Source organism: Lonchura striata, chromosome 5, assembly GCF_046129695.1.
Source record: "Lonchura striata isolate bLonStr1 chromosome 5, bLonStr1.mat, whole genome shotgun sequence".
NCBI classification, from domain to species: domain Eukaryota; kingdom Metazoa; phylum Chordata; class Aves; order Passeriformes; family Estrildidae; genus Lonchura; species Lonchura striata.
The window spans coordinates 54,056,599-54,082,813 of NC_134607.1; the positions used below are offsets into that span (position 1 = coordinate 54,056,599).

At 41.6% G+C, this 26,215-nt stretch overlaps 1 protein-coding gene and 1 long non-coding RNA gene across 2 annotated transcripts in view; one reads left to right on the top strand and one right to left on the bottom strand.

Annotated features, from left to right (window-relative positions):
• TMCC3 (transmembrane and coiled-coil domain family 3) overlaps positions 1–15,467 on the bottom strand; it is a 133,111-nt gene extending 117,644 nt beyond the window's left edge. Inside the window, exon 1 of the mRNA XM_021527981.2 lies at positions 15,386–15,467. Within this exon, the coding sequence (XP_021383656.1) occupies positions 15,386–15,397 (12 nt within the window). The 5' untranslated portion in view covers positions 15,398–15,467. The remainder of the gene's footprint in view (positions 1–15,385) is intronic.
• A 3,568-nt stretch (positions 15,468–19,035) lies between these two features.
• LOC110469347 (uncharacterized) overlaps positions 19,036–26,215 on the top strand; it is a 32,597-nt gene continuing 25,417 nt past the window's right edge. Inside the window, exon 1 of the long non-coding RNA XR_002465225.2 lies at positions 19,036–19,069. This is a non-coding gene — a long non-coding RNA (uncharacterized LOC110469347). The remainder of the gene's footprint in view (positions 19,070–26,215) is intronic.

Here is a 26,215-nt window from a genome sequence, read left to right on the forward strand (position 1 = left end):
TTTAAGTGAATCAAGTCACCCTACAGAAACTGTGGTGATATAGTGAGAGTGTACATCATTGGCATTTGTACTTTCACACATATTATTTTCTCAGAAATTGCAACATTTTGTTCTGAAAACCAGAATGTCTCAGATACTTTTATACAAGCACTGCAACACCCATTTCAGAATTTATGTGTGTGTGTGTAACAGCCAGACCCGTCTTCTCATTATACAACCTCTGGCATGTAAGACCATAAAGATTCTGCTCTTTCTTTGTGCATGGCAACAGCCAACAAAGACACTTCTACCAAGTTATGTTCTAGTTCACATCTAATGTGCAGGACAAGATGTCAGATAAAAAGTCTTTGCAAGTGGAGTTGCAAGAAGTTCCTAGTGGTTATGGTAAAATGAACTACAGAGATAGCCTGTGTCTATTGATTTGCTGCTATATTAGACCTGGCCACCATTTTAAATGAATGGTGAAAGGGACATAAAGCCACCTATAAAAAGGAGACTGTCAGTCTGAGAGAGTATAGTAGAAGAGTGTGATGTGTGATTCTTAACAAACTTCCTGAATGCAAAAATAAGGACCCTCCTGAGTCTCCAAATCCCATGGGCACAGAGAACCAGCTGCTGGTTTTGTGCCAGGGTAGAGTACCAGTTTTACACAGCACAAGAAAAAGAAATGGGTCAGAAAATAAATACTTACCAACTGCAGAACCTTCTGTTGGGTTATCCTGTGTAAGAGCCTAACTGATCTGAAAATAACAAGGCCATGAGTTCAGGTCTCCCTTGATCTTCTGTATCCAGCCAGACTCCTGCCCTGCAAAGAACTCCTCACCTTTCAGGCAGTCCTTTGCTATGAACAATGCAAGGTCTTTAAACCACTGTTATTTTTGCAGTCTCCACCACAAAGTATGGCTCACCCACCTCCAGCTACCACATGCTATGCAGAAGAACGAATTAGGGAGAGAAAGCAGAACTACCTGAGCTTAGCTTTAGATATTTTCTTTCTTACAGGTACTTTTGATCTAGCTTTACATCCCAGTAGTGACCTTGGACTGGCACCCTTTCAACCAATGGACCAAAGTGTTCAAAAAGCCAGTGAGGTGATGGACAGGCCACAGACCCCTTTCCAAGTTAACTGCATGGGAGAATGATAAACCAGTGTCAGACTACAGCTGACTTCAGGACGTGCGATTGCCAGTGAATTGACCCAGGCTGTCTGTTGATAGACAAACAACATCTATTCATTGATGCATCTCTTTGGATTCATATATTCACTCTGCCCATGGAGCAGAAGACACTCAATACACAATCTGGCAGAATGCAAAGCAGTTAAGTGAAAACAGCTGGAGAGACACCATGACTGTCCATGCATTGCTACATGAGGATGTTCTCACTTACTATTACTTTATTCACATTTCAAATGGGAGAATAGTCTATTTTATATCAAGAATGCAAACACAGATCCCATCAGAGTGTAGCAACTCAGATGATTTTGAGCTGATCCTTACCATTCTGGCAAGGTAATGGGAAGCTTATTTCAACTGCAATTGGCTGAAAAACCTTCCATGGATTTAAAAGACAACAATAGTGGAAGACAGGAGGATGGATTAACTTGTGAATATCAGCATTCAGAATTAATACATTAATAAGATTCTACCAGTGATGAGTTGTAGTCTTTTTTCCCTATTTTGATCATCCAAGATAGTCTTTATTTTAAATATCGCCATAGGAGTACTAATTAATTCAAATGAAATGGGATTTTCTCTAAATGAGCAAGAAAAGCATTTCAAAACATCATGAGCTTTGAACATTGGCAAAAAAGAGAAGTATTTCTCTTTAAAACTTTAAAATACAACTTTTAGAGAAAGCAAGATTTTTTTTTTTTTAAATCTCCAAGCACACTGTGGAATGGCACACTGGCTCTCTTTAAGAAGTAGGCAACCAAATTCTTTTTTTCTGTCCCCAGTCATAGCCAACTGAATACTACCAGTGGCAGTGAGAAGCTCTTGGACCTACCTGACTTTTACAGATCTTTTTGAGTTGGATACTAACAGCAGTTGCCCAACTGGAGCCCAAACATTAAATGCTATTAAATCCTTTGAATCCAATACAGAAGCACTTAAAATATACAAGCTTTGTGTCATCCCAGATGAGGTCATAATTCTTAATGCTCATCATGTTGAATATTCCTGCCATATTCGAAAAAGCTTGATTATCAAAATTATCCTTTGTGTCTCATGGATAACTGAAGTTTATCCATTTCATGCAAAATAGGTTTTGTACCTCATTAAACAGATCTTTCTGTATTTCCACAATGTAATTTCCAAACATAATCTGTGCAGTTTACATACTCATGGCTGAAAAGCATGATTATGGTAACTATATGGTAAACGGGGCTTTAAATCAGAAACTGCTACAAACCCACAAATCCAGTGGTAGGGATCCAGCTTTGGAAGTAGACTGATTTTCTGTGCTCCAAATAGGCATGCAAAATGGCACCATTTTGTTAAGTTATTCAAGCTGTTTAGCTGAATGTTTTACTCATGTCTAACTTAGACTGGGCACTAATCATCACTTGTTTTTAGCAAGAGGGAAAGTCCAGAAGGCAAATCATACAGCTCAATTGGTTTAAACTACAAAATGTGATATGCAGATGCTAATTCTTAGTCTGTTGTAGCAATGCAGGATACTTCCAAAAAGTAAGTTCATATACCTCCTTTTCTAGATGCTATTGAGGACTACACAGAAGTGCTCAATATGAATTCAAACCCATGTGTTTACCCCAAACACAGAAGTACACAACAGTACCTCATTGTCTGATGAGCATCCTAGCAGTATAAGATAGCTGGGAGAGACCTGTACCCAAATTTCCATTCACAAGGCAATGCCATGCAGAGGTGATGGCTCTGAGGGGATTTTCAGGAAAGAAGTGGGAAAGTGGGGTACAGTGAAAGTGAGGGGAAAGAAAACATCTGATACCTGCCTCACTCACTGACTGCAGAGAACATGGAGCAGCGGTGAAAGCCAGAGAAGGGGACCAGAGAGTAAACCATGAAGGAATTGGGAAGAGCTACACAAATTTCACATAGCAGGAGATGGGGACTAGAGCTAAAGAAGCCAGTCACAGAGCCTGGAGGTAATTTTGAAAGGATGTACCACTGGTGGATGTACCCCAAGAGGACAGCAGTATGATTGAAGGTGGGAGGCAGCATTTGTGGGAGCACCTCCTTTGGAAGGAGAGCAGAAAGGGAAATGCCCACAGAAATCGTTATCGTGGAACTCCCTAAGTTACAGGAAAAATGCCCTTTGTAGCTTCTGAAACAATGTTACTGTGAGCAAATTAACCTGATCAGCCTTTGAACAAACTGAGGTGTCAGACTGTACAGTTCAGAGAAGTTTAGTAGAAATGTACATCAGAATCAGCAGGGATACAGCTAGTGAGCTTTATGCCATTTAAAATGCCTCAGAAGGGCTGTTTCATGGATATTTCAATATGCAGATACTTAATTTGGTAAGAAACGTAATTATCTGTGTCCTAGTTCTTCAGTATACCTAAGTATTTGTCTTACAAGACACTACTTCACATGAATCTCTAGATTTATGCTATACAAATACATATATAAAAGTCTTGAATTATGCTTACTGCAAGCTGATCAGAAAATATTAGTGCTTATGATATTTACATTAGTAATCCTGACTAGGTTTTCATTTTTACCTTAGCTTTTTATTCATGAAAGAAGATCCTCCCTTCCAAAAAGAAAGTTATTTTATACAGCTAGAACTAGTTTACAGACTTCACTTGAAAAACCTAATTCATCATCCTGATTTCTACCCTTTAGTGGTCAATGTATTTCCACACATGCACTGCTCTAAACCATTAATCCACCTGCAGGAAGGCAGTTTCCATAGGGATGCCTGGTTGAAGTTGAGTTTAGCTCTTTGCAGGATTAAGCCCTATGAAGGAGAAGCAGTTTGCAACACAGCAGAGGTCAGACTACAGTAATTATTTACGTGAGACTGCAGATTATATCTCATGTGGCAGGTTGCCAAGGAGCTGCTAGGAGCAAAGAACAAATACAGATGGGAGAAGGTGGATGCACCAAGGGTAGAATTACACTGAAATGGCATTGGCTGGGAAGTGTGACAATAACAAGCAGTAGGAAAAGACAAAGACCAGGACCTACAGTGACCAAGAAAGGATGCTGCAGCAGAACTAGCAGAAGAGTCCCTGAAGGTTCCAGCAATGCTTTGTTCAATGGCTGAATTTTCACACCACAGCTCTGTCAGGCATCCTCAGCCCCAAATCACCCCACTTCAGTCACTCTCTCCTCCCAACTATTGCCCAGAGACACAAGGCCCACTCCTCATGTGTTCTGAAAGTGCTGTCCCTTTCCCTCTCCTCCATCCTTCTTTTCGAACTGAGTTATGGGGAAGGAGAACTCACATGAGAAAGGTCTGAAATTGCTAAACAAGCTATAAAAAAACCCTTAGTAAGTTCAGTGATAGTTATAAAAATTTCACAGCTTTTCCCTGAAGAATCATTCAGATATTTCAAAGCTTCACTGGTTTCCCAAGCACTAGTTAAGGAACATTTCTTTGTTCAGGAGAGCACTGATGCATATGCCTACACAAGTGTATGCTTTTACAATACAGCAACTTAGAAAGGCAATTTCCAGTTGTCTAGAATAGACAGTCATTTAAAACTAAGGTTTTCCCCTTGGTTTTTCTGGCAATCTTTGCATAAGAAAAATTTCTCTCTTGCCCTCCCATGTGCTATAATGATAATACATATTTACATCACTTCATGATGGTGTCATGAAGATTCATTAATGCTTTCCACTCTGAAGATGGGAAATCCTATGAGCATTAAGTTATAGCAAGGCAAGGGGTTTTTAATGCACACTCAGCCATGTGTTGAATACCTCTCCTATTCCACCACACTCATTAGCATCTCTAAAGCTGTTTGCCAAAATCTGTCCTGTGGAGCAGCAGGATTGCTGTATAGGCCCAGGGGACTGAACAATTCAAATGAGCAAGGTTAACAGTGCTGATCTGAAGCACAGCAAAAATACTAAGAACACACACATACTTTAAAAATTCCTACAGAAGCAGTGCCAAGTAAGAAAATGTGTTTATGAAATCAAAATGGACCCAGAAGCACAAAACAAGTGACCTGACTGGGGAAAGTATTATTTTTTCTTCATTTCATTCAATGCCATGATTCCCTCTAATTCAGTGACTTGTGTCTTCCATTTCTAAATTATATTCTGTCTAAAAATAGTTATCACAGAGAACAGAAAACCCAGCCTGAACACCTGAGCACTTGTTACAGGCAGGCTATTCTGGAGGTGGCGTATCAGCACAGAACCAGAATTTAAAAACCACCTCCAGTGTGCTCAGCATTGCTGAGAATAATGACACTAGCACTTGGTTCATCAGGCACCCCCTCTTCATCTCCCCTATACCACCTCACCCATGGAAAATTGGTCCACATACAGTCCCTGGATCTAGAGCTGGAGACAGGAGCTCTCTGGTTGACTTCTCAGGTACAGATAGTCTTTTTTTCATCTGTCCCCACAGTGCCACAGTCTGACAGTGATCCCACATTCTCATCCAAATTCACCAAGGAACCACAACTGAAAAAGAGGCATAGCAGGTTCCAATAAACTCAAGTCACCAGCTCTTGAGGACATATGAAGTGAGGCACAGCTACCCCCCACCCAAACAGTTGTGGGTTTGTCCCCAGAGAATCAGGATCTACTCTCGCTCCACCAGCTGTGCACAAAGGGAGGCACAAGCACCCTTTACAAGTGCTAATAACCTGTGTTATTCTTACAGCAGCGTTCTTATAGCACTGTTTCCTATGCCCAGCTTGTCAAAGCACCAGCTTGCCCTCTCTTGACAGCAGTTCTAAAACTGTATGCCCATATCTGAGAGGTTCTAGCAGAAGAATGTCACAGGGGATCCATAATTCAACATCAAGTAGTGCAAAAGCAGGTCAGGACACATGCTGGCACTGCCCTGAGCTCACCTGGGGTCAGGGCAACTGCAGCATCAGGGACAACCTGACTGCAGCTGCCCAGGACTCCTGCAGGCAGATGCTCTCCCTCTGTGCATGGGTCAGCAGCAGGAGTTGCACTTCTGTGCTCTTTGCCTTGCACTGCTGGACAATGGGGCTCAGGGAAAAAAGGGATTTTAGGCAGCAATGAGGAATTCCAAAGCTTTTAAGAGCCGGCAAAGAGAATATGGCCACTTGTAAGTCTGAATGCTAGTTTGCCACAGGAGACTTTATATGATTTCTGCAATTCTAGGAAACTTTTCTTTAATGAAAACATTTTGTCACCACTTGTCAGGAATAAATTTAGGCAAAGAAAACAAGACAATATTGAACTAGAAGGCAGGATCTTGCAAAACATCAGAGCTGATTCATCCCTTCCCATTCCTCCCCCCCATCCTACTCCAGGCACCATGCCTAGAATACATTAATTTAACTTGCCTGGGGATTTACATTAGATTACTATACATTACCAGGGACTTCAGATTCCTTTATTCTCCACCAATGCTGTATTTCTGTAAGAGAGTACTGAATAAAAGTAACTTCACCTTTTTTTCAGTTACTGAATTTCTGTAGTCTGGCAGCAGAGGCGCCAAGTGCAAAAGTCTTGACTACTCAGTCCCACCCCTAGAACTGGTATGGCAGTGTATTAGGATATAAATCTGTTATTTTTGTCTCAACATGCATGAATTACACAAATATCATATATGTAGATACACATTCTTGCTTGCTAAATCTGCACTCCTACTTTTTAGAATCTGAAACCAGTAGCTGAAACAAGTCACCTGTTGTAGGACTAAGTTAAAAATTACTCTTTGATAAAAAACGCCTCTTGAATCACACATTAAAAGAACAAATTATAAATACCTATCAGAAAACTGAATCATTTATTATCACCCAAGGCTAGGTATATCTTATTATTTACACACTCAACTCATTCTACACAGTTTCTGCAATGACAGCACTCAGGATTGCAGCCTATCAAGCTCTCTGGCTACAGTTTTCCCCAATAATTAAAACGTTTGAAATTTATTCATGTAATATAGCACTTATCACCCTTCAGAGGGACCTTTTCCCTGCTCCTTTCCCTCATTCATTTAGTTCCGTGCTCAGCTGCCCTCCTGTGCAGGTGTTCTGCAAGCCACAAAAGCACAATTTGCCCAGACAAGTAATTGACCTGGCAGCAGTGAGTGGCACTGAAAGTCTTGACAACCAGCCCTGCTTTCAACAACAGAAAAGGGAACAGAAAAAAAGAAAAGATCATTGAATCTAACCTTTGAGTAAACATCTCCATGCCAACTTAACTATATCACTAGTGCCTCTGGTCATTTGTTGAACACCTCCAGAGATGGTGACTCCACCACTTCCCCAGGCAGTGCATTCCAATATTTGACAACATTTTCAATGAAGAAATTCTTCACAATATCCAACCTGAACCTCCTCTGGTGCAGCTTGAGGCTCTGTCTTCTTGCCCTGTTGCTGGCTGCCTGGGAGAAGAGGCTGACCCCCACCTGGCTACAGCCTCCTTTAGATGGTTGTAGAGAGTGATGCGGTTCCCTCTGAAGCCTCCTTTTCTCCAGGCCAAACACCCCCAGCTCCCTCAGCCACTCCTCATATGATTCACTCTCCTGACCTTTCACCAGCTCTGTTGCCTTCTCTGGGCACTTCAGCACCTTATAGTGAGGGGCCCAGAACTGGACACAGGATGTGAGGTGTGCTCTCACCAATACCCAGTACAGAGGGACAATCACTGCCCTGGTCCTGCTGGCCACACTATTGGTGAAAAAGGCTCTAACTCTCAGGAAGATCCAAACAGATTGAATCTGAGTGGTAAAAAAGCAATGGAAAGTATATCTCTTCAGACTTAACCATAAAAAGCAAGCAAAAGGATAAAAAATCCCCTTTATTCTTGAGCAAATCAATATTTATCATACATCCATTCACACTCATTAACTCAAGTAGGCCAGTACCAAAGGTTTGTCACCAGGGGATATGTCCTTTTTAAGCAGTTAATGGAGTTTTAATTAATTGTGTTACCTGAAAGTACATCTTGACAAAAAGTAAGATAATTGAAAAGCATTAAAAAGTGTGTTTATTCATCTGTCCAGAAATAGGCTGGGAAAGACAATGAGAATACATCATAAAACTGTTTTTAGAATACCTGAAAAAATGGAGACCTAATAGGAGACTAGCAAGTTAAACAACTGGTACAAAAAATTGTATGCTAGCAAATGCCAAGATGAACGATACAACAAACAAACAAACCACAACAAAAACAAAAAAACCAAACCCAAAAATCAAACTAATTTACAAACAAAAAGACAAAAAGTAGAATATCTGAATCAAACTATCAAGCATTAATACTGTATTGCTGCAGGTGAAAAATTATTTCTTTTTCTCATGGAAAAGATTTTGATTTCCCATAGAGAATAAAGAGATTTAAGCTTGGGGGTTTTTTTCCCCAAATAGAGGTTACTTTTTTATTGGAATAATAATATTTAACTCAGAAGTATATTTTATGGATTTTGTTTGTTGAGGTTTTTTTAAAATAAAAACCTAACTTTCTATTTCAAAACAGTTTTGATAAGAATAATATGGGCTAGTGAAGCATTTCCTTTTATGATAGTTTCTGGCATTCAAGGTCAAGTTCAACTAAATTAAATACAATGGCTTAAGATCAATCGCTCAGAAGCAGGAAAACAGTGACCAGAGAGCCAGTGTCCTGATTTTAAAGGTCCTAAAGCCTCATGAGATCCATCAAGTTATGCAAAAATATTGTAGCAGGACAGAAAAAGGGAGTTTCAGTCATTTTTTACCTTACAACTGGAGACTATCAAGGGCTTTTGGAAGTTTTACTTACTCTTCAATCAGCTGACCTCTCCCTTTTCTTTCCCCATGACTATTTTTTTCATGTATGTTTCTTAAAGTTAAGATTTAATTGTCTTGTCAGTAGGACAGTAGTGGAGAACATACAGAGGAAAATATGTTAACTGGCCCATCTCTGTGTCTTCTGTGCTAGACCGTGCTTTGTCTTCACCTCAGAACAAGAGGAAATGGAAATGCTCATCTTGGCATGGGCAAGCTTTTGACAAATGTGCAACCAGCCATCCTGACCTACCCCTGCCCTGAAGGGTGATCTTGAACAAAAGAAATTAATTTAATCAAATCATTCTGGGTTTAGTTCAGTGAAGTCAACATGCTTGAGACATCTTAGCCTTCATCCATTTATTTTCTCACAAATGCAATATCAAATTATGCACATATTCTCTGAGACAACATAGACTCATAAAACTTTTCTCAGGTGACATGCTTAATCAAGGGTATGACTAACAGCTTCAATATCTCACAAGCAAGCTCAGCAGAAAACAAAGCTCAGTTCTGTGTTGCTAGATGGTAAGGAACATAGTGGTTCTTATTAAATCCATGTCTGTATCTTGGCTGGAACAGTGGCCAACAGTGGATATCTTGGGAAGACTCCCATGACTAGAAAAACCATGGAATGCTGCTCCCCAGAATACTTCCCAGCTGCTGGAGATCTGCATGTCAAGGGAGTTTTGAGCCAGCACTGTTCATTTTATACTCAAGGGCATGTTCTGTGTGAATTTGAATCCATGGAAACTCATGCTCCCCCTAACACCAGTGGCCAGGAATCTCACATTAAATGCAGAGCTCATTCCTCTGCTCTGAACTTGAGGGGCCTGATGGTTTCATTTGATGGCCCCAGTTCTTTTGCTGACACAGATTGAACAAACTTTCCATTCTTCCTCTCCATGTCAATTATGTCTTGCTCTCCTCTTTGCTTATCAACAGAGGTGGGAGATAAAAATAAAAGACAGCTGAAAGCACATCAGTCATTTACATGCCATTTTAGAAAGTGAACCCAGGGACGTTGATACATAAACCTCATTGACTTTCCATTACATTTTAATTCCTTATTGCCCACCCTTAAAGAAATTTACTCTAGAATCTTAAGAAAATGTATCTTAAGACAGATTTAAAGTAGATAGGTAGATCTATCTGAGATAACACATTGACATTTCTTTATATCACAATGACACTTCAAACTCAAGACCTCGAAAACTGCAGAAAAATTCACCCTATCTCTTAAACACCCTATTTTACATTGCTGAGTAGAATTACATATCCTTCCATCATCTATTGTTTGTGACAGCACACACCACTGCTGAGCCTGAAGTCTCAGCTTCATTGCCTTGGTCCCCTTTATATCCTTGCCACTTTCAAGCACTGGAAAATTTTGACCCCATTTTTATCTGGTTTTGCATCATAGACACTGTTGGAAGAGATGAATCCTGCTGCTAATCAGTTGAATCACAATAAAAAAAACACAGAAGAAACAATAATGGGAAAGATGAACTCCTTAGCAAAGAGGAGTGCTTGAGGTAAAGGAAATCCTCTCTAGTACTTCAAAAGCGATGCTGATCTCCCACTGAAATCCTCATGCACATTATGAGATCTTTTAGGCACTTAAACACCTGCAGGCACCTAAATTCACTAAAATCCACTTAAACTCACTCCTGTCACAGCATGCCCAACTGTAGAAGAAATCTCTGTCTGTCTGTCCTGCTTCTCCTGAAAGGGAGAGCCCCCTGTTTGAACCGCCACTCTGCTGTGTTTGGAGCCAGGATTTATTCAGTCCTCCCTCATGCCAGGGTGGCCTGTGTCTTAGCCAGTTAAAATGACAGCATGTTAACTCAGCTAAATCTAATGCTTTAGTAAGTTATCTGTTGTCATGGATTTAACTGCTAACACATTGCATATTCCCTGAGGGTAGACAAAATAGTAGAACCTCTAAAACAGCTGAAAAAGAAAACTGTGTATTACCTCAACCCTGAAATTTAGTCTTTGACTGACAGTATTATATACTATTTGAAGGCAATTTCTGAGCAGATAAATATTACAAAAGAGCACGTTTCTTCCCCAGCAGAGTCACAGTGCCACTCTCCCCCATTAGCACAAATTGTCCCAGTTTTTGCCCAACGTGTTGTAAAGACCAGATAACGACAACTTGCTAAAAATAAAGCTTTCATTCTCCTCAAACACCTGATTAATAAACTATATAGCAAGCACTGTTTTGGACCTGGCAAAGGATATTTGTCCTTCCTCATGAATTACCTTATGAATTAAACAGACTGTTTCCCTTCCCTCTCCATAAGTACTAAGAGTAGTTAAGATTATTGAGTATCAGAGACCAAACCCACCTAAAAGTATTAAAGGATACATAATAAAAACAGAAGTAGCATACAATTTCATCTTCATTACAGACTTTGTTTAGCCCAGCCTGGATTTTCAGTATATTCTGCTCATACTAATTTCTTATTTTTTGTTGTTCCTAAATACTAATTTCTTGGTGATGTATTTGATTTTCATTAATTTCCAAGTGTAGGTACATCTTTCCTGAAGAAATAACACTGGCAGTATTTGACATGTGAATTTGTTTACCCTAGTGAAAATGAACAACCTACACAGAGCTGATACTCAAGAGATAATATAAACAGACATAAGCGAGAACTTATATGTAATATGTACTTTAGTGATCTGGTGACAGACTGCTGAGACTGAATAAATTAACTCCTAATATGGTCAATTGAGACAGGTAGGTCATTTGGCAAGAGAAACTGAGAGGAACAAATCCAAAGAGACAAGATTGTTGAGATCTGGAGAAGTGGCTTTCCATCTGTTACCTGGAAATGTAGTCTGTCCTCTCTGTTACCGCATTCCTGCAAAATAGAATAGACAGCTTGTCTCCATTAACCACAATGCCAGTCTACTGTATTTGAATGACCAGGAAGGAGGAGGCACACAAAAACAGGAAAATAACCTCAGGGATTTTCCCCCTGCTTATATATGCATTAGCATTTTCTTACTAATAAGAAACTAAGTGAAAAGAGGGGCATATGGAAGAAAAAGAATCAGATCTTTCATGTGGAATAAAATCAAGCAGACCAGCCTCAGCTGATGTTAGCTACACATCCAGCTGCAGCACCTACATATTACACAACAGGGTTCATACAAGCAAGAAACCTGGACATGTCAATGGTATCTATGTTGTTTCTAACTATTTTGAATAGCTTGAAGAGCAAGAGAAGTAGTGGTGGCCAGGAAGACCTGTACACACAGCTATCACATTTCTGAAGTCTGAAAAGAGAGTGTCGAGACAAGGAAAGGGGGGGGACTTTGAAATTATCAAACTCCTATAAAGCATCTTAAATATGGTGTCAGGATAATTAGTAATCAATAACCTCCAAGGGTTTTAGAAAGTGTTCTTTGTGAAGAACAGGTTGGACACAAGTAGCTGGAGGAGCCAGAAGGGGTGGTAAGCAGAGGCAGGCACTTGGTAAGAGCTGTTGAGCTAAGCTCCAGGCCTAGAGGAGAATGTTGAAAGCAGCAGGCTAGCAGAGCATTGCTACTGCCCATCCTTCCCTGTCCATGGTGCTCTCTGTGCCACGCTGCACAGCCCCGATGCACAGTGCCAGATTTCACTTAGCCTGGACTGCTCTGCTTTCCTCCACAGACTACAGCAGGGACCTGAGGAACATGTGGAGGGCTGTCTGCCTAAGATGTGCTTCTGGACCCAGGAGCAAAAGCACAGAGGGTGCAGCACAGAAGCCCCAGGACTGCCAGCCTCTGCACACCACTGCTGGCCTCTGGCCACCAGTGCCTGAAGGACTTCATCCCACTTTAGTGACTGAAGCACGGGGAGCAGGCAAGTTTCTCAGGGAGATCAGCTCACCTGGGGAGCCAAGGGCTCAGCTTAGGGAAAGCCCACCCCATCCACACAACTCAAGAGCAGCTCCCCAGAGGCACCAACATTTCACTGATTCCGCCCATCTTCACAGGCCCATTTTGTCTGCATTACATTTGAATTTCAGTACACCTCAAACAGAAAGGGAAAAGACATTATTTCATGTCTCCAGCCACAAACCCCAGGTTTTTGTTATGTTAATGAGGCCCCTAAAACATCTATTTTACTTATTGCTTCTTTATGAGCACAGATGGCCTTGTCAAACATGAACCAAATGGAAAGTGTAGATTTAACACAAATTTTTGACCCATATTAAATCCCATGCAAGAATTCGAGCTTTCCAACTCAGTGGTCCAGCTTTTATTTATTTATTTATTTTCTTACTTTTGAAGCAATCACTGAAACATAAACTACATTTAGAGACAGCAAAACAGAGGGGTCTGAAATGTTAGGCTTCCTCTTGATGGCCATACAATCACATAATGGGGAACAACAGAAAAACAAAGGTTTCTCTGAGTTTTATGTTCCCTTTCTGACAGATATAAAAGCAAAAAAAAGGAGATGTTAAGATGGAAATCCTAGAAAATCCTACGGAACAGCAGAGAATAAAGAGGAGACAAAGCAGTCAACACTTAAGTTTCATACTCCAGAGAGCCATGACATGAAATTAATTTTGCTGTTGGTTCCCCACACTGATACCATTTTTCCAAGACATGCTAAGGACTATGAACTCACTGAGGAAGGTTGCCCAGTGGGATGCCTAAACAGACCACTACTGATTCAAAGTGAGAGTTGCAATTTCTTTTTATTTCTTGATCCATTTGTCTAGAAGGAGATTTTCTTTCTCAGATGATTTGTTATGCAGCCTTCATTAGTGCTAAGATGTTGCCTAAAAATTAGGAATTACAAATTTTATCACTTTAGCTAAAGTTAGCTTAGTTTAACATCTCTTGGCAGTGCTCTAGTTGTGTATAGCAGAGGAATTTAGAACAAGTGGCCCATAATTCACATGGAGGTCAGTCTGTGATGGACAGCTCATAAACATGCAGCACAAAACAGGATGACAACATAAACCAATGCTCAAAGCCTGATTCAGCCCTTGAGCAACCACAGAATAAGGTACGAGAAAGAAACAAGGCTCAAATACCTTGTATCCAGAATTCCCAAGGTAATTTTGCCCTTTAATAAACCCTTAATTTCAAATAATGACAACCTCTGCATTTCCTCTCCTTAGCATAGGACTATGATGGGCAGTGGAAGAAGATAAAACTCAAATAAAGCATTCGTTCAACATTTTTCACTATGAGAGGATAGAATTAATCAGCTTTCTCTTAACCAGCTTGTCCAAACCGTAAACAAACACACAATAATTAACACTAAGTGTAAAATACTGCTATTTGTAAAAGAGATTAGCAGTATCAGGCTTATGGAGTCCAGCTAAGCAGAGGGTTCCTCCCAAAACAAAGAGAAATCATCTTGCTTATTCTGTGTTCCCCCGGCTCTGCCAAAACAAGCACAGCCTTTGCAACCTGGATCTGTGGCTCAGAACAGCTGAAGAGGATCCCAGGCTCCAACAACCAGGAAGTGATGGAAGAGATTTTCTATGTGTTTTAACATGAATTTTGAGAGATGTCTTACTATTCCAGTTGTCTGAGCTACAGTACACTTAGGCTTATGGGCCTAAGGATGTAACAACAAAATTTGGAAAGATCACATAAAATGGGAGCAAGACAGGAACAACAGTGGGACAAGAAGCCTGAGCAAAGTGATTCACTCTTTTGATAACATGCCTTCTACACTGGCACTATCCTTTTACAGCCTGTTTCAGGATGACGCCCAAGTCTACCTAGAAGGGAAGCTTCCCTTTTTGGAAGGAGCAGTGATTGGAGCTGGATATTAGAAAAAGGATCTCTACGGACTTTGATAGCTTTTGGTTTCAATTCCAAAGTGGGGTCTGGTTGGGTACCACGCTGTCCTCGGCTAAGAGCTCCGGGTTATTTTTCTACACCTTTTAGCAGCGCCTTCGGCAGTCATGAGAGCCTTGCGTTCGCGTACACACAGCATCGCCAGCGCCGCTGCTAGTGTGGATGGAGAGCTGTTCCCTTCGCCCAAGTCTATCCGAGATCTCGCAGCCAAGTGATCCTCTGCGGCCGTGCAGGGAACAATAGCGGCGGGGGAAGCCCCCGGCCGCCCGCCCCGCCGCCGCTCCCGCCCGCAGCCCCGGGCGCCCCGGGCGCTCGGCACTCGCCCCGCGCCGCCGCAGCCGCGTCCGCGGCCAGCGGCGGCGGCCTGCGGGGACACCCCGCGCCCCGGCTCTCCGCCGCCGCCGGCATCCACGGCAACTCCGACCGGTGCACGGCCCGCCCGGAGAGGCAAAGTTTGCTCGCACCTGGGACCTCGCCCCTCGGACCCCGCCCGCAGCTCCGCGCCCCGCCCGCCCTCACGGGCGCAACTGCCCCGCGGGGGCCGCCCGGTGCCAAGGCGCCACCTGGCGGGGCCCTGGCGGACCTGCGGCTGCCCCCGCTCCCGTGCGCGGCCGGACTCGCCCGGGGCCGGGCGGCGAGCGCGGTGCTTACCTTGCGCAGCATGCTGGGCGGGCAGCGCCGGGGGCTCCCCGCCGCGGCGCCGCGCTCTCCCGCCCCTCCCGGCGCGGCGGCCCCTCCGTGCGCGCTGCCCGCGCTGAGCGGCGGCGCAACGGCCGCGCCCGCCACGAGGCAGCGCGGCCGCGGGGGGGCCGGGCGGCGGGCGTGGGCGGGCCCGGCCCCTTCCCCGGCCGCGGCCCCCGCCCGTTGCCCGCGGCCGGGGCGGCCGGGGAGAGGCGCGGAGCGGGCGCCCGGCTCCGGGGGCTCCTTGTCACGCCGCGTGGGAGCCCGGAGCGCTGTGGCGAGAGCCCGCGGAAAGCAGCGCGCTCGCCCCTCAGCCGCGCCGCGTTGGCCGGTCCGGGTCACGGCAGGGCAGGGCTGGGGCTGCTCCCTCCGGTGAGCGAGGAGACGGCGGGCTGGATGGCTGCATCGCCCCAGCCTGCTTCGACCGTGGGAAGCCACCTGGACCACGGTGCTCCAGCTGCTCGTAACGAAGCGAGTCTCAGCCGAAGCGAATTACACACATTCCAGCAGTAATTTGCTTTTCCTGAAAGCTGTAGTACACCATGAGAGTGACAAGCTGTTCTCAAGTTAAAATAGAATCCGATCTCAAAAGGTATTTATTGTTAATAATTATATACTTTCTGTAATAATGTTAAATGCAAGAATCCAGGGCTCCCGCCGTCAGGTGTGTGGAGGTGAATCGTTTGGCATGTTACACCTGCACACGAACCGCCCGTGTGAGCCTGTGTGCCGAGCAGCCAAATGCAGAGCAGCAGGTTGTGTCTCGGGAAGAGAGCACCACACATTTCAGATTCTGAAGCATGTGACTTATCTTAGGGCAAACCATTATTTCAAGTTTTCTCTGTGTCCCGGTACATTCATCAAGTAACTTTTTTATGAAACCTCAGTCCTGCGAGCATAAGGTAGCCCACAGAAATTCATTTCTAGCAAGATAGTTAACAAATAAAAAGCAGACAAGTTAGGGAAAACTGTCATCACATTTTCACTTGGACTTAGTTTGACAGGAGCAGTTTAGCTGAAGCAAGAGAATATTCGCTGGCAGATTAGTATTACATTTGTAACGCTGTGTCATGGAGAGCAGCAAGCGAAGAGTACCTGGCCATCAGATTTTGTCCATCACATTTGTGATGCTGAGTCAAACGTTGCTGCTTTTGATCTTGTGGTATATGGTGTCACTCAGCACAATGTTGCCTTAAGGTGCTCAACTGGTGGGATTGTCACTTGAGTGGAATGTGCATGACTAGCAGTTTGTAATGTTGGTTATGGTCAGTGTCAGCTATCCTCCTTTTAGCATGTTGATTTGTCTCCTGATGCTGGTTGTTAGGTGCTTCTACTCTCTCTGGTGTGATTGTACAGACTTCAGTAGTGCTCCTATTCACTTCCTCAGGCTGCCTCTTCCCTTTCTTTTGTCTCCTGAAAATGAAGAACCCTGAGTTTCGTCAAAATGTCCATATTACAGGTACAATAGGATGTTTTCAGAGTCTAGTTTGAAGATGACAACGCACAGAAACCAGTGGTGTTTCCAAGAATACTGCCTGCTACAGTCATTAACTCTTCTTGGCCACTACCCAGTGTAAAACACTGAGACACATCCCTCTTCATGCACCTGCTGTCACCTCGGCTGTGACAGACTCTAACAGATTTCCTTTCCTCCAGACATTCCTCATTGAAATTGCAGGTCTTGCTTGCATGAGGTTTGATTGCATAAGCTTGACACAACTACTAGTTTACTAATAAGTGAAATGGGATAATAACAAAGAATAAGAACCTCAGCAATAATCCTAGACCATAGACATAGGGGAATCTTCTCTGATTATTTAGCTTGTTTTCTCTGCAGTTACACTCAAGAAAATATATGTGCTCTGAAATTACTTCTTTTCTGAAGAAAATCTCAGAGTGTGATTAAAAAAAGAGTTGAAATCCCAAGATTTAGGTGTTACAATGCAAACATTACATGTATGGAGTTCTTAGAGTAGTCCAAACATCAGTGTTTAGTACCTTGGCTTTTTATCCATTAGTAGGATTCAATACTTTGGAACATGTTTAATCTCCTGATAAGCCAAAAACTATCCAAAGTCAGCAACAGAAAGATTTTTCAGAGAACAATCTCCTTGGGATTCCTAACAACAGGTTGTGAAGTCTGGTTCCCATCTCAAGGCCACAGTTTCTGTGTTCTCAATTCAGGGCTGAGCATTTGCCTTGAAGATGGATCCTGGTGTCCAAGGCTGTGCTAGATAACTCACCTCAGTGCATGTTTTTAAATTTTTTTCTCATAACAGCTCTGTCTCCTTGCACTGCTGACCTCTGCAATTTTTTTCTGGAGCTGTAAAAAATTAAGTTACATCCCTTTATTTTGAAAATATAAGCATTTTAAGATAGATGAAAAGTTTGGAATCCTGACCTGCCAAGAAATGTGGCAGGTAGGGATTTTTGATACAACTCCAGGCCATCTGGCCAAACAGCAGCAAATAATTAAATTTATTGTCTTGTCTTGTCTTGTCTGAGATAACATCATTTCAGGCCTCAGGACCACTTATGTTTCCACTCTTTCATCCCATCACTGTGCTTTTGGGTTTTGTGGTGTTTTTTGCTGATTTTTATCAGTTGTTATGACTGTACATAATCCTTGGCACCCACATTCTCCTGTCCCTCTGCTGCTGTAACTTTATGTTCTTCCTCAGTACACTCACTCTGACATCAGCCCCTTTTCTCTTACAGTTTTAACCTACTTACCATGCTTGTTCAATACCAGACATCTTCAGAGGAAGTCAGGACACAAAACCATGTGTGATTGTGATGTGTGATTCCATTGGTGGAATTGATCCACAGTCTGCAGGAACAGTCCCTGTACAAAAACATACTTCCTCCTCCAAGAACCCTCTAAAAAAATTATGACCAACAAGAATTGTATCATTATTTTCAAGCTTGTTTTGACAAAGCCATGTTAATTTGCTTATCTACAAAGATCTTTAGCCACATGTAATAATGCCATTTAATTGGAATATGATAGGTGGGAATTCTACCCCATCCTCAGATGAAAACTGGATAACTGGAGAATAACCAGCATTCAGCATGAACACACCTGCTTCTTATTTCCTCTGACTTTCACTCATAATTTTTGGTGTCTTACTTTCACAAAACTTCTCAAATCAATCAGTCTGCAGTTCCTTCCCTCCAAAGAGCTTTAGGTAACAGTTTGCTGCCTTCTCATATTTGGGTAATTTTACAGTTTTACATTACCAGCTGAATGGTGCTACACTATAGTGCTCTCAACTTGTTCCCACTAGGGAATTTGCCAATAACACCAACTTCTTGTTATTCTTAATGTCATACTTTGCTTTTCAATGCCCAAAGCCAAACATGAAGAAAAGGTGATGAAATTTCCCATTAAAGTATCACTAATATAATATACTGTTCTTAAAATACTCTAACAATTCCTCTATGTGTGCATTTTATTGGCAGTTTTGTCCTTCTGGAGGAATTAATCATTTTTTCCTGGACCAAACCACTGTGCTTCTGACATGTTCTGTCCCACTAATCTGTTTACCTGCCAAAGTGGATAAATACATGGAATCTTCCAGTTCTGCCTGAGCAAGACTTGTGCTGATTGAGAGGTTTTGTCTGGAGAAACACAGCTGGATGGCAGCCAAAGAGGTAGGGCCAGTTTGCATCATCTTCCCTAAAGACTACTAGAAGTTTCTTCTGCCCTGTCCTTATTTTCCAGTTTTTCACAAATGAACCGAAAGTCCTGAAGCAAAATACATTCCTTGTCTTGTCCCTCTGTCATTGAAGTCCAATTCCCACAAAAATTACCCCTCCTACTGTATGATCAACATTTACAGGGTGAAAAAACCCAGAACATATATTACTTTTATCCTCCAATCTTTGTCCAAGGGTGTTGTCCTTCAGCAGCTCCTTGAATTGGGAAAGAATTTTTTTTCCTTCATCCTATCTGCAAGAATCCAATAGCCCATCCCCTAATGCTGCCCCACCTCTCTGAGGTACAACCTCCCGCTTGGGTTTTACTCTTCCTCAGCCCATCAGCCAGCTCCCTCCAAACATTTTACTCAGTGGTATTGACTCCACTGAAAGTAAAGGAACTCTTACAAAAGTGGCATCTGATCTTTGGGCTGACTGGTTTACTTAAAGTTCTGGTGTCCAGGCACCTGATAGTACAGAGCATTCTACAAGAGCAGTTCAAGGGGTGCCCTGGAGCATGCCAAATATCACCAGGCTCCGGTTTCACATATGTGGATGCAAAGTTGGTCATTTTTCCTCCCCCCGGTATTTACTGAATAATTCTGTCAGATGCAAAAATGAAAACACATTGTAGATTACAACCTGCTCTTTAAAAGCAGCATGTTTGAAATGCCTGTAGCAAGCCTCATTTCTGCAGGTTTGGATGCAAAATGTTGCTATGGGAACTAAACCATCTCTCCACCCAATCAGCTAAAGCAAGAGGTGGGTTTTTTTAAATAACGAGATTGTCTTTATCTGCCCTTCACCTAACCAGTCAACAGAAGAATGAGAACAACGATTTCCACAGCCAAACCATAGAAAATGTGACTCACTGCTAAAAAAAAAATGTATAAGCTTCTTAGGTCTGGGATATTGACATCTTATTGTAGAATATGAGCAGACAATAAGGCAAACTGACAAATCAATCTAATTTGACAGTGCAATCAAGGAAAGAAGTGGGTGTGAAACTGCTCAAATCTAACTAAACCTTGCTTTGGGAGGGAAAGCTTGAAGAGGTCTTCAAGGACTTGAAAGAAGAATAGTGCTAACAGAGGAAAAGACTTTATGTGGTTGAATGATTTCCTCCTTTACCGTGCATACATGTTGAGGCTGGGTTTATGTGAGTTTATTTTCTCTTCCATGAGCTGGTCCTGCTCATCCCACCAGAGGAGTGTCCAGGCTGTTCTCACACAGGCTACACTCTGTTAGCCTGCAAAAGCCACAGTCAGCATCAATTTTCCTCAGAGACCAATGGGACAAGGCTTGGGTGTACTCTGTCAAATCCTTCACAATAGATTAGTATGCATTAATCGCTTCATTAATGTTTTAATTCAGTCAAGGTGAGCCAGAGACCTCCATCCACAGCAAATGAAAAGTTACATAACCTAGTTTGATCCTCTCTTGTCTAGAATGATGTATTAGTTCTGTGGCTCTGCTAAGGTTTAACGACATGTTTGACTACAGTGAGCATTTACTTAATTCCTGCCTCTTGTCAGTCTGTAACTGAAATTATATTTCCAAAAAATATAAATATACAGAAATTATATTTCCAAAAAAACCCCAACAATTGAAACAGGTCAGTAATTTTGGGGTAATTTTCAGACTAATTCAAACTCTGTTGACAATGATTTTTTCAAACTTTTCGTATAAGGTGAAAGTACTAAATATAATAATAATAATAATAATAATAATAATAATAATAATAATAATAATAATGGTTTTTAAATGTTTTAAAATCTGACTAGCCATTTCATGAATGGGAATAAAGTCAGTCTTTATTAATGACTGATTGAACTGTCAATCTTCACTCCTTCTTAGTTATTAAAATGAATAAAAGCATACCCTTATCAATCTTGGATTATGTACACATGTCACATGCTGTCTCTCTCCTCCAGGAGATGTCAATTTAAAGCTATGAGACAGCTCACAGAAGAAAGGAAGTAGCTGTCTGCTCACAAGGCCCATAATAGAAATAAAATAACACTATATGCACAAATACAAAATAAAATGTGAGCATCAACCCAGTTACTTTCTCCTTACTAAATGTAGGAAAATTATCTGTCCTTTGTCATTAAAAGTCTGAAGGGTACATGCTCTTGTTGCTGCATGTATGAACACTTCCATCTATATTTACTCAAGGAATTTGACTATAACTGTAAAAAATTGCTGTTATTCATTGTTCAAAAGCAAAATAATTGGCTCATTCTTGCTAAACAGTGTGCTACCACAATTGTGGTATAACTGTCAGCTTGGTGCGATTTTAGCTGTTCTGTTCAAGATCATTGAAAAGCACTTCATGTTTTTACTTTTCAGATAGCTATTCAGTTGCTTTTGCTGCTACTACTGATTCACCTAATAATTTTTCATACACAAAGCCAATTCCTGTTATTATTTAGTAAGACTTGTGTTCCCATTGAAGGCAATCCAGATTCATCATACCAAGACATTATGCTGATAGCATTGGCTGAGACAAATACAAAGCTTCTCATGTTGGGAGTGAATTCAGGATCTTCTTAGATCCCAGAATATATCAAGTCAAAATAAAATTGCCATATTTAAGACAGAAACTCAATAGACTGTGTGTTTGCAGTGCCTGCAGAAGAGGGAAATACTACAATATATTCCTTTCAGCCTCTATAGAGAATGGGAAATTCTAAGAGCTCCATTAGAGACACCTCACACCTTCCTCAATCAACTCTTCTGCTTTTGGCTGGAATAGAGTTCATTTTCTCCGTAGTAGCTGGTGTAGGGCTGGGAACAGTGCTGGTAACACTGGGATGTTGTAGCTATTGCTGATCAATGATCACACAGCATCAAGGCCTTTTCTGCTTCTCACCCCACCCCACCAGAGAGAGGGCTGGGGCTGCATGAGGAGTTGGGACGGAACACAGCTGGGACAGCTGACCCAAACTGAACACAGGGATTTTCCACACCATATGGCATCATGCTCAGTATATCAATCTGGGGGAAGATGAAGGAAGCTGTGGACATTCAGAGCAATGGCATTCATCTTACAAGTCACTGTTCTGTGTGATGGAGCCCTGCTCTCCTGTAAGGCTGAACACCTTCCAGCCCATGGGAAGCAGCAAATTAATTCCTTTTTTGCTTTGCTCACATGTGTGGTTTTTGCTTTCCCTATTAAACTGTTTTTATGTCAACTTGTGAGTTTTTCAAGCTGTTACCCTCGATTCTCCACCTGATCTCACCAGGGTGAGCAAGAGAGTGGCTGAGCAGGGCCCAGTTGCCATCTGGGGTTAAACGACAACATCATCATTAAAAAAATCATACATTGGCAAGCATATGTTTGTGTTCCCTCACCTATGAACTCAGAGCAAACGGCCAGCAGCAGCAGGGAAAGCAGAGAAGTCCCAGCAGCGCCAGCTGGACTGACTTAGCTGATGAAGTGTGCATAAACAGCAAACATCCATCATCATAAATTATCCTCCAAATCCCTTTTCACATCCAGTCAACTCCTCCCATCTAATGCTTCTTAGACAACCTGTGACATCTGTGGCCTGAATCCTGCAAATGACTAGACTGAGTAGGAAATGTGCTCTGTAAACATGCTGTTCATTATAGCTATTTTATGTACTGCCAGATGGATTGATTTGAAATGGTTTATTGCTTACTCACCCTTTTGCATATTTGAATTAGAAGAGTTAACAAATTGACTAATAATCAGGAATCAAATGCTTCAGGCCATCAACGATTATGAAACTGCCTTTTCTGCCTCCATAGGCAGGGGAGCTGAAAATTTTACATGGGGGTATTTTTATCTGAACAGAGTTTGACTTTGTTAAACAAGCTACACATTGCAAATAAACTTCAAGACTATTAGTAGGAAAAACAAATATGAAAATATTGTAGCTTAATAATTGGCTATAGAGTTTTTATTTTGATATGTTTTAAACAACAGACAGAGAGAACTAGAAAGGTAGACCTTAGTAAAAGAATTCAACTGGGACATAAGAAAGTTGATATTAGAAAGATACTTTTCTCAGAAAAAAACAATAGTAGCAAACATGTATTAATTCAATATCACTATTTCAACATCATCCAGCACTCATGAGATCAAGCTTATTTCAGTGATGGTATTAGTATCAGTATCCAGCACTTCTAAGTAAAGCAAATACAGACCAAGAGAATCAGAGAAGCATGTATTTTAAAGCACATGAGTAAGCTTATGGAGCAAAAACCTACTGAAAGGAATAAAATATTTCAGTCAGGTAGAGCAGAGCAGAGTTAATAGAAATACATTATCCTGTGGCTGAAGAAACAAGCTCAGCCAGACTTTATGCTCCCCCTCCAACATTTTCATGGAATGATGGCAGGTAGCTACTCTGCTTCTTACAAGATTAGCTATATGTAACTTCACTGAACTCAGCACACTGAGCTGCATTTGTGGCAATTTCAATAACTGCCATTCTGGTTCCAGTCTGTAAATTTTCTAAATTATACAAAAATATGTTTGCATTTGAGTTTACCTGCTCCACAGATATATTCTCCCCCAGCTGCTGCAAAACTAAGCCCAGCTTTTTCCAGAGTTGGCTAACTCAGTTACAGAGCTGGTGTATCCAGGAAGTATTTTCCATCTCTTAATTGCAGTGACATTTGAGAATGCCTGCCCTCTGGAAGGCTGCCTGGCCTGTAGATCGTAGATCTTTTATCAAACTGGGGTTTGCCCTCACTTTTGCATTCTGTCCGAGCTTACAGAATTTTTGATTTTATTTAAATGAACACATATTAGTCCTGACTCAGGACAGCATTAAATAATATCCTTAATCACTTTCTCAATGTAATTAAAATTTACTGTATGTTGAAATGCTTTCTTGCACTGACTCCATACAGGGCAAGCTTCTGGTCTTTCTTAGCATTGCTTTGCACTGCCTCTATAGAAGAAATGCAATTTGGAAGCATCATTCACTGTATTCCTTCCCAATCCACTAGCAGTATCTTCTCCACATAAAGGGTATTTTGAGAAGCAGATCCTCTCTCATTACAACTTATCACACAGGACACTGCTCTCAACAGCCCCACAGTAAATCCATACCAAACTGTAAATATGACATAACATGGGGTGTTGAAAGCACCACAGTTCATCTCAAATTTGTAATAATGACCTACTCTTTATAGCAGCAAGGATTTGAGAACATGGCAATTCAGAACAAATAGAGAAATATTTCTCTGCCTTTCCTAGTTGGTACCTTCTGGTGGGTTTCACTCACACATGAAAGGCTAATTGCCTAGCTCAACTGCTGGAAAATTGTTTACCTCCACCTTGCCTATAGGCAGGTTCCTTTAATGAGAAATGAAGTAAATTTACTTAAAATTTACTGTTCCACTCAATACTCCTCCCTGACTCAATAATTGGAGCTGGTTCCCTTCTTACAGAATAAAAACTATTTTAAACAGCAGGAGTAACAAGGCATACATTTGGCAAAAAAAGGTGTTTTTCCAGAGTCATGTGGAAAACAAGACAGGCCCTTTAATTACCAAGTAGAAATAAAGCTGTCAGGCATTTACTGACAGTTTTTCATAATGATCTTTAGCACACAGCACAGAGAAATGTAACCTCAGTGCCAGTGTTAGATCAAAGTTTGTCTGCTGTTGATTAGAAGGAAAGAATATATGAAGTCTGAGGGTGACATCTGGTATTTCAACACAAATATGGAAGCTTTCAGATATAAAAAGGCTTTTGTCAAGATAATCTCCACTTAAAGCTCAACAATGTAAACGGTGACCAAACTGAAGACGGCAAGCACTAGAACCCACAAAAGTGAGACACTGAAAAAATGACTTTTATTTAGCTGGCATTTTTTTATCTGTTAACATGGTATGCTGTAAGCAGTATATGGGCTGTGCAGAGCAAAAGGGAATGCCATGGATGGCTGCATTGAATTATTCGAGCAGTGTAATATTTACTGCTCCATAAAACCCATCATATGGAAATCAATTCCCATCACAGAGGTTGTTGTTATATATTTTGGCTGTTGAATTGTAAATCAAATGGTGGAAGCTTAAGTTCAATATATAATGTGTCTCAATACAGGAATTTTTTATTTTTTATTTTTTATTTTAACAGTTACTCTACACAACTGTGACTTCTTGTTTTGAACAAATACAAAATATAAATTGTCTGTGGCAGCAGATTCAGCTAGTGTAGTCTGGCAGGAAAAGGGCAGAGAAAGGCCACATGCCTATTGCAGTGGCATTCAGTCAAGCCCTAGAAGGCCATTACTTTCTGCTTGGGTGGGATCTTGGGCAGCATGAAGAACTCATAATGATGAGGCAACCTTTTGCCTCATGGTTTGGCTTATTATTTTCAAAAGGTCAGCTTTTAAATGTAGGTAAATATAAACATTGTTGCACAAGAGCTGGAACTATAGAAAACCACGTGGCCACATGCACCCACCAAAATAGCTCTGGTTTTTTTCTCCCAGGAACTGATCACATGCCCTGTTTCCTCTGCACACTCTGAATTCCCCCCTGCTTCCTGTGCTCACTGCCTGCTGCCCCACTCACACTCCAAGCCAACAGACCAGCTGGGACACCTAACATCACAGGAAAAGTCACAGAAAGCAGAATCTGATGAGATACTTGGCTTTGATTTTATTTTAATTCTGATTTCTCATTTTTTGTATTATTTTAAACAGATGGTGATCAGTGAGACATACAGTATCACTGATGATCAGGGAATGCTGTCCCAGCATTGCTCTGAGTCTGTAGAAATAGAGAAAACTGAGAACAGCAAGAGACTAAGAGCAGAGTAGGAGTTTCTATTTTTCCTTATCAGTACCCTGACTATACCTACCCCAATTAAAAGCACTTGCATATGAGTCATCAATCATTTTAAAGCTTGTATTAGCTCGTGAGCAGGTTATGAGCTGAAATGATCAGAGAGGGGTGGGGAACACTTGCTGCTCCATGGCCTGTTCTTCCCCATAGAAGTCATCAGCCTTACTGCACCTCTAAGAGGTGTGATTCCCTAGTTCACAGGTTCCCCTGAGTGGAAAAATGAGGTGTGCAAGCAATTATCCTTCTCACCATTGCCTCTAAAGGTCA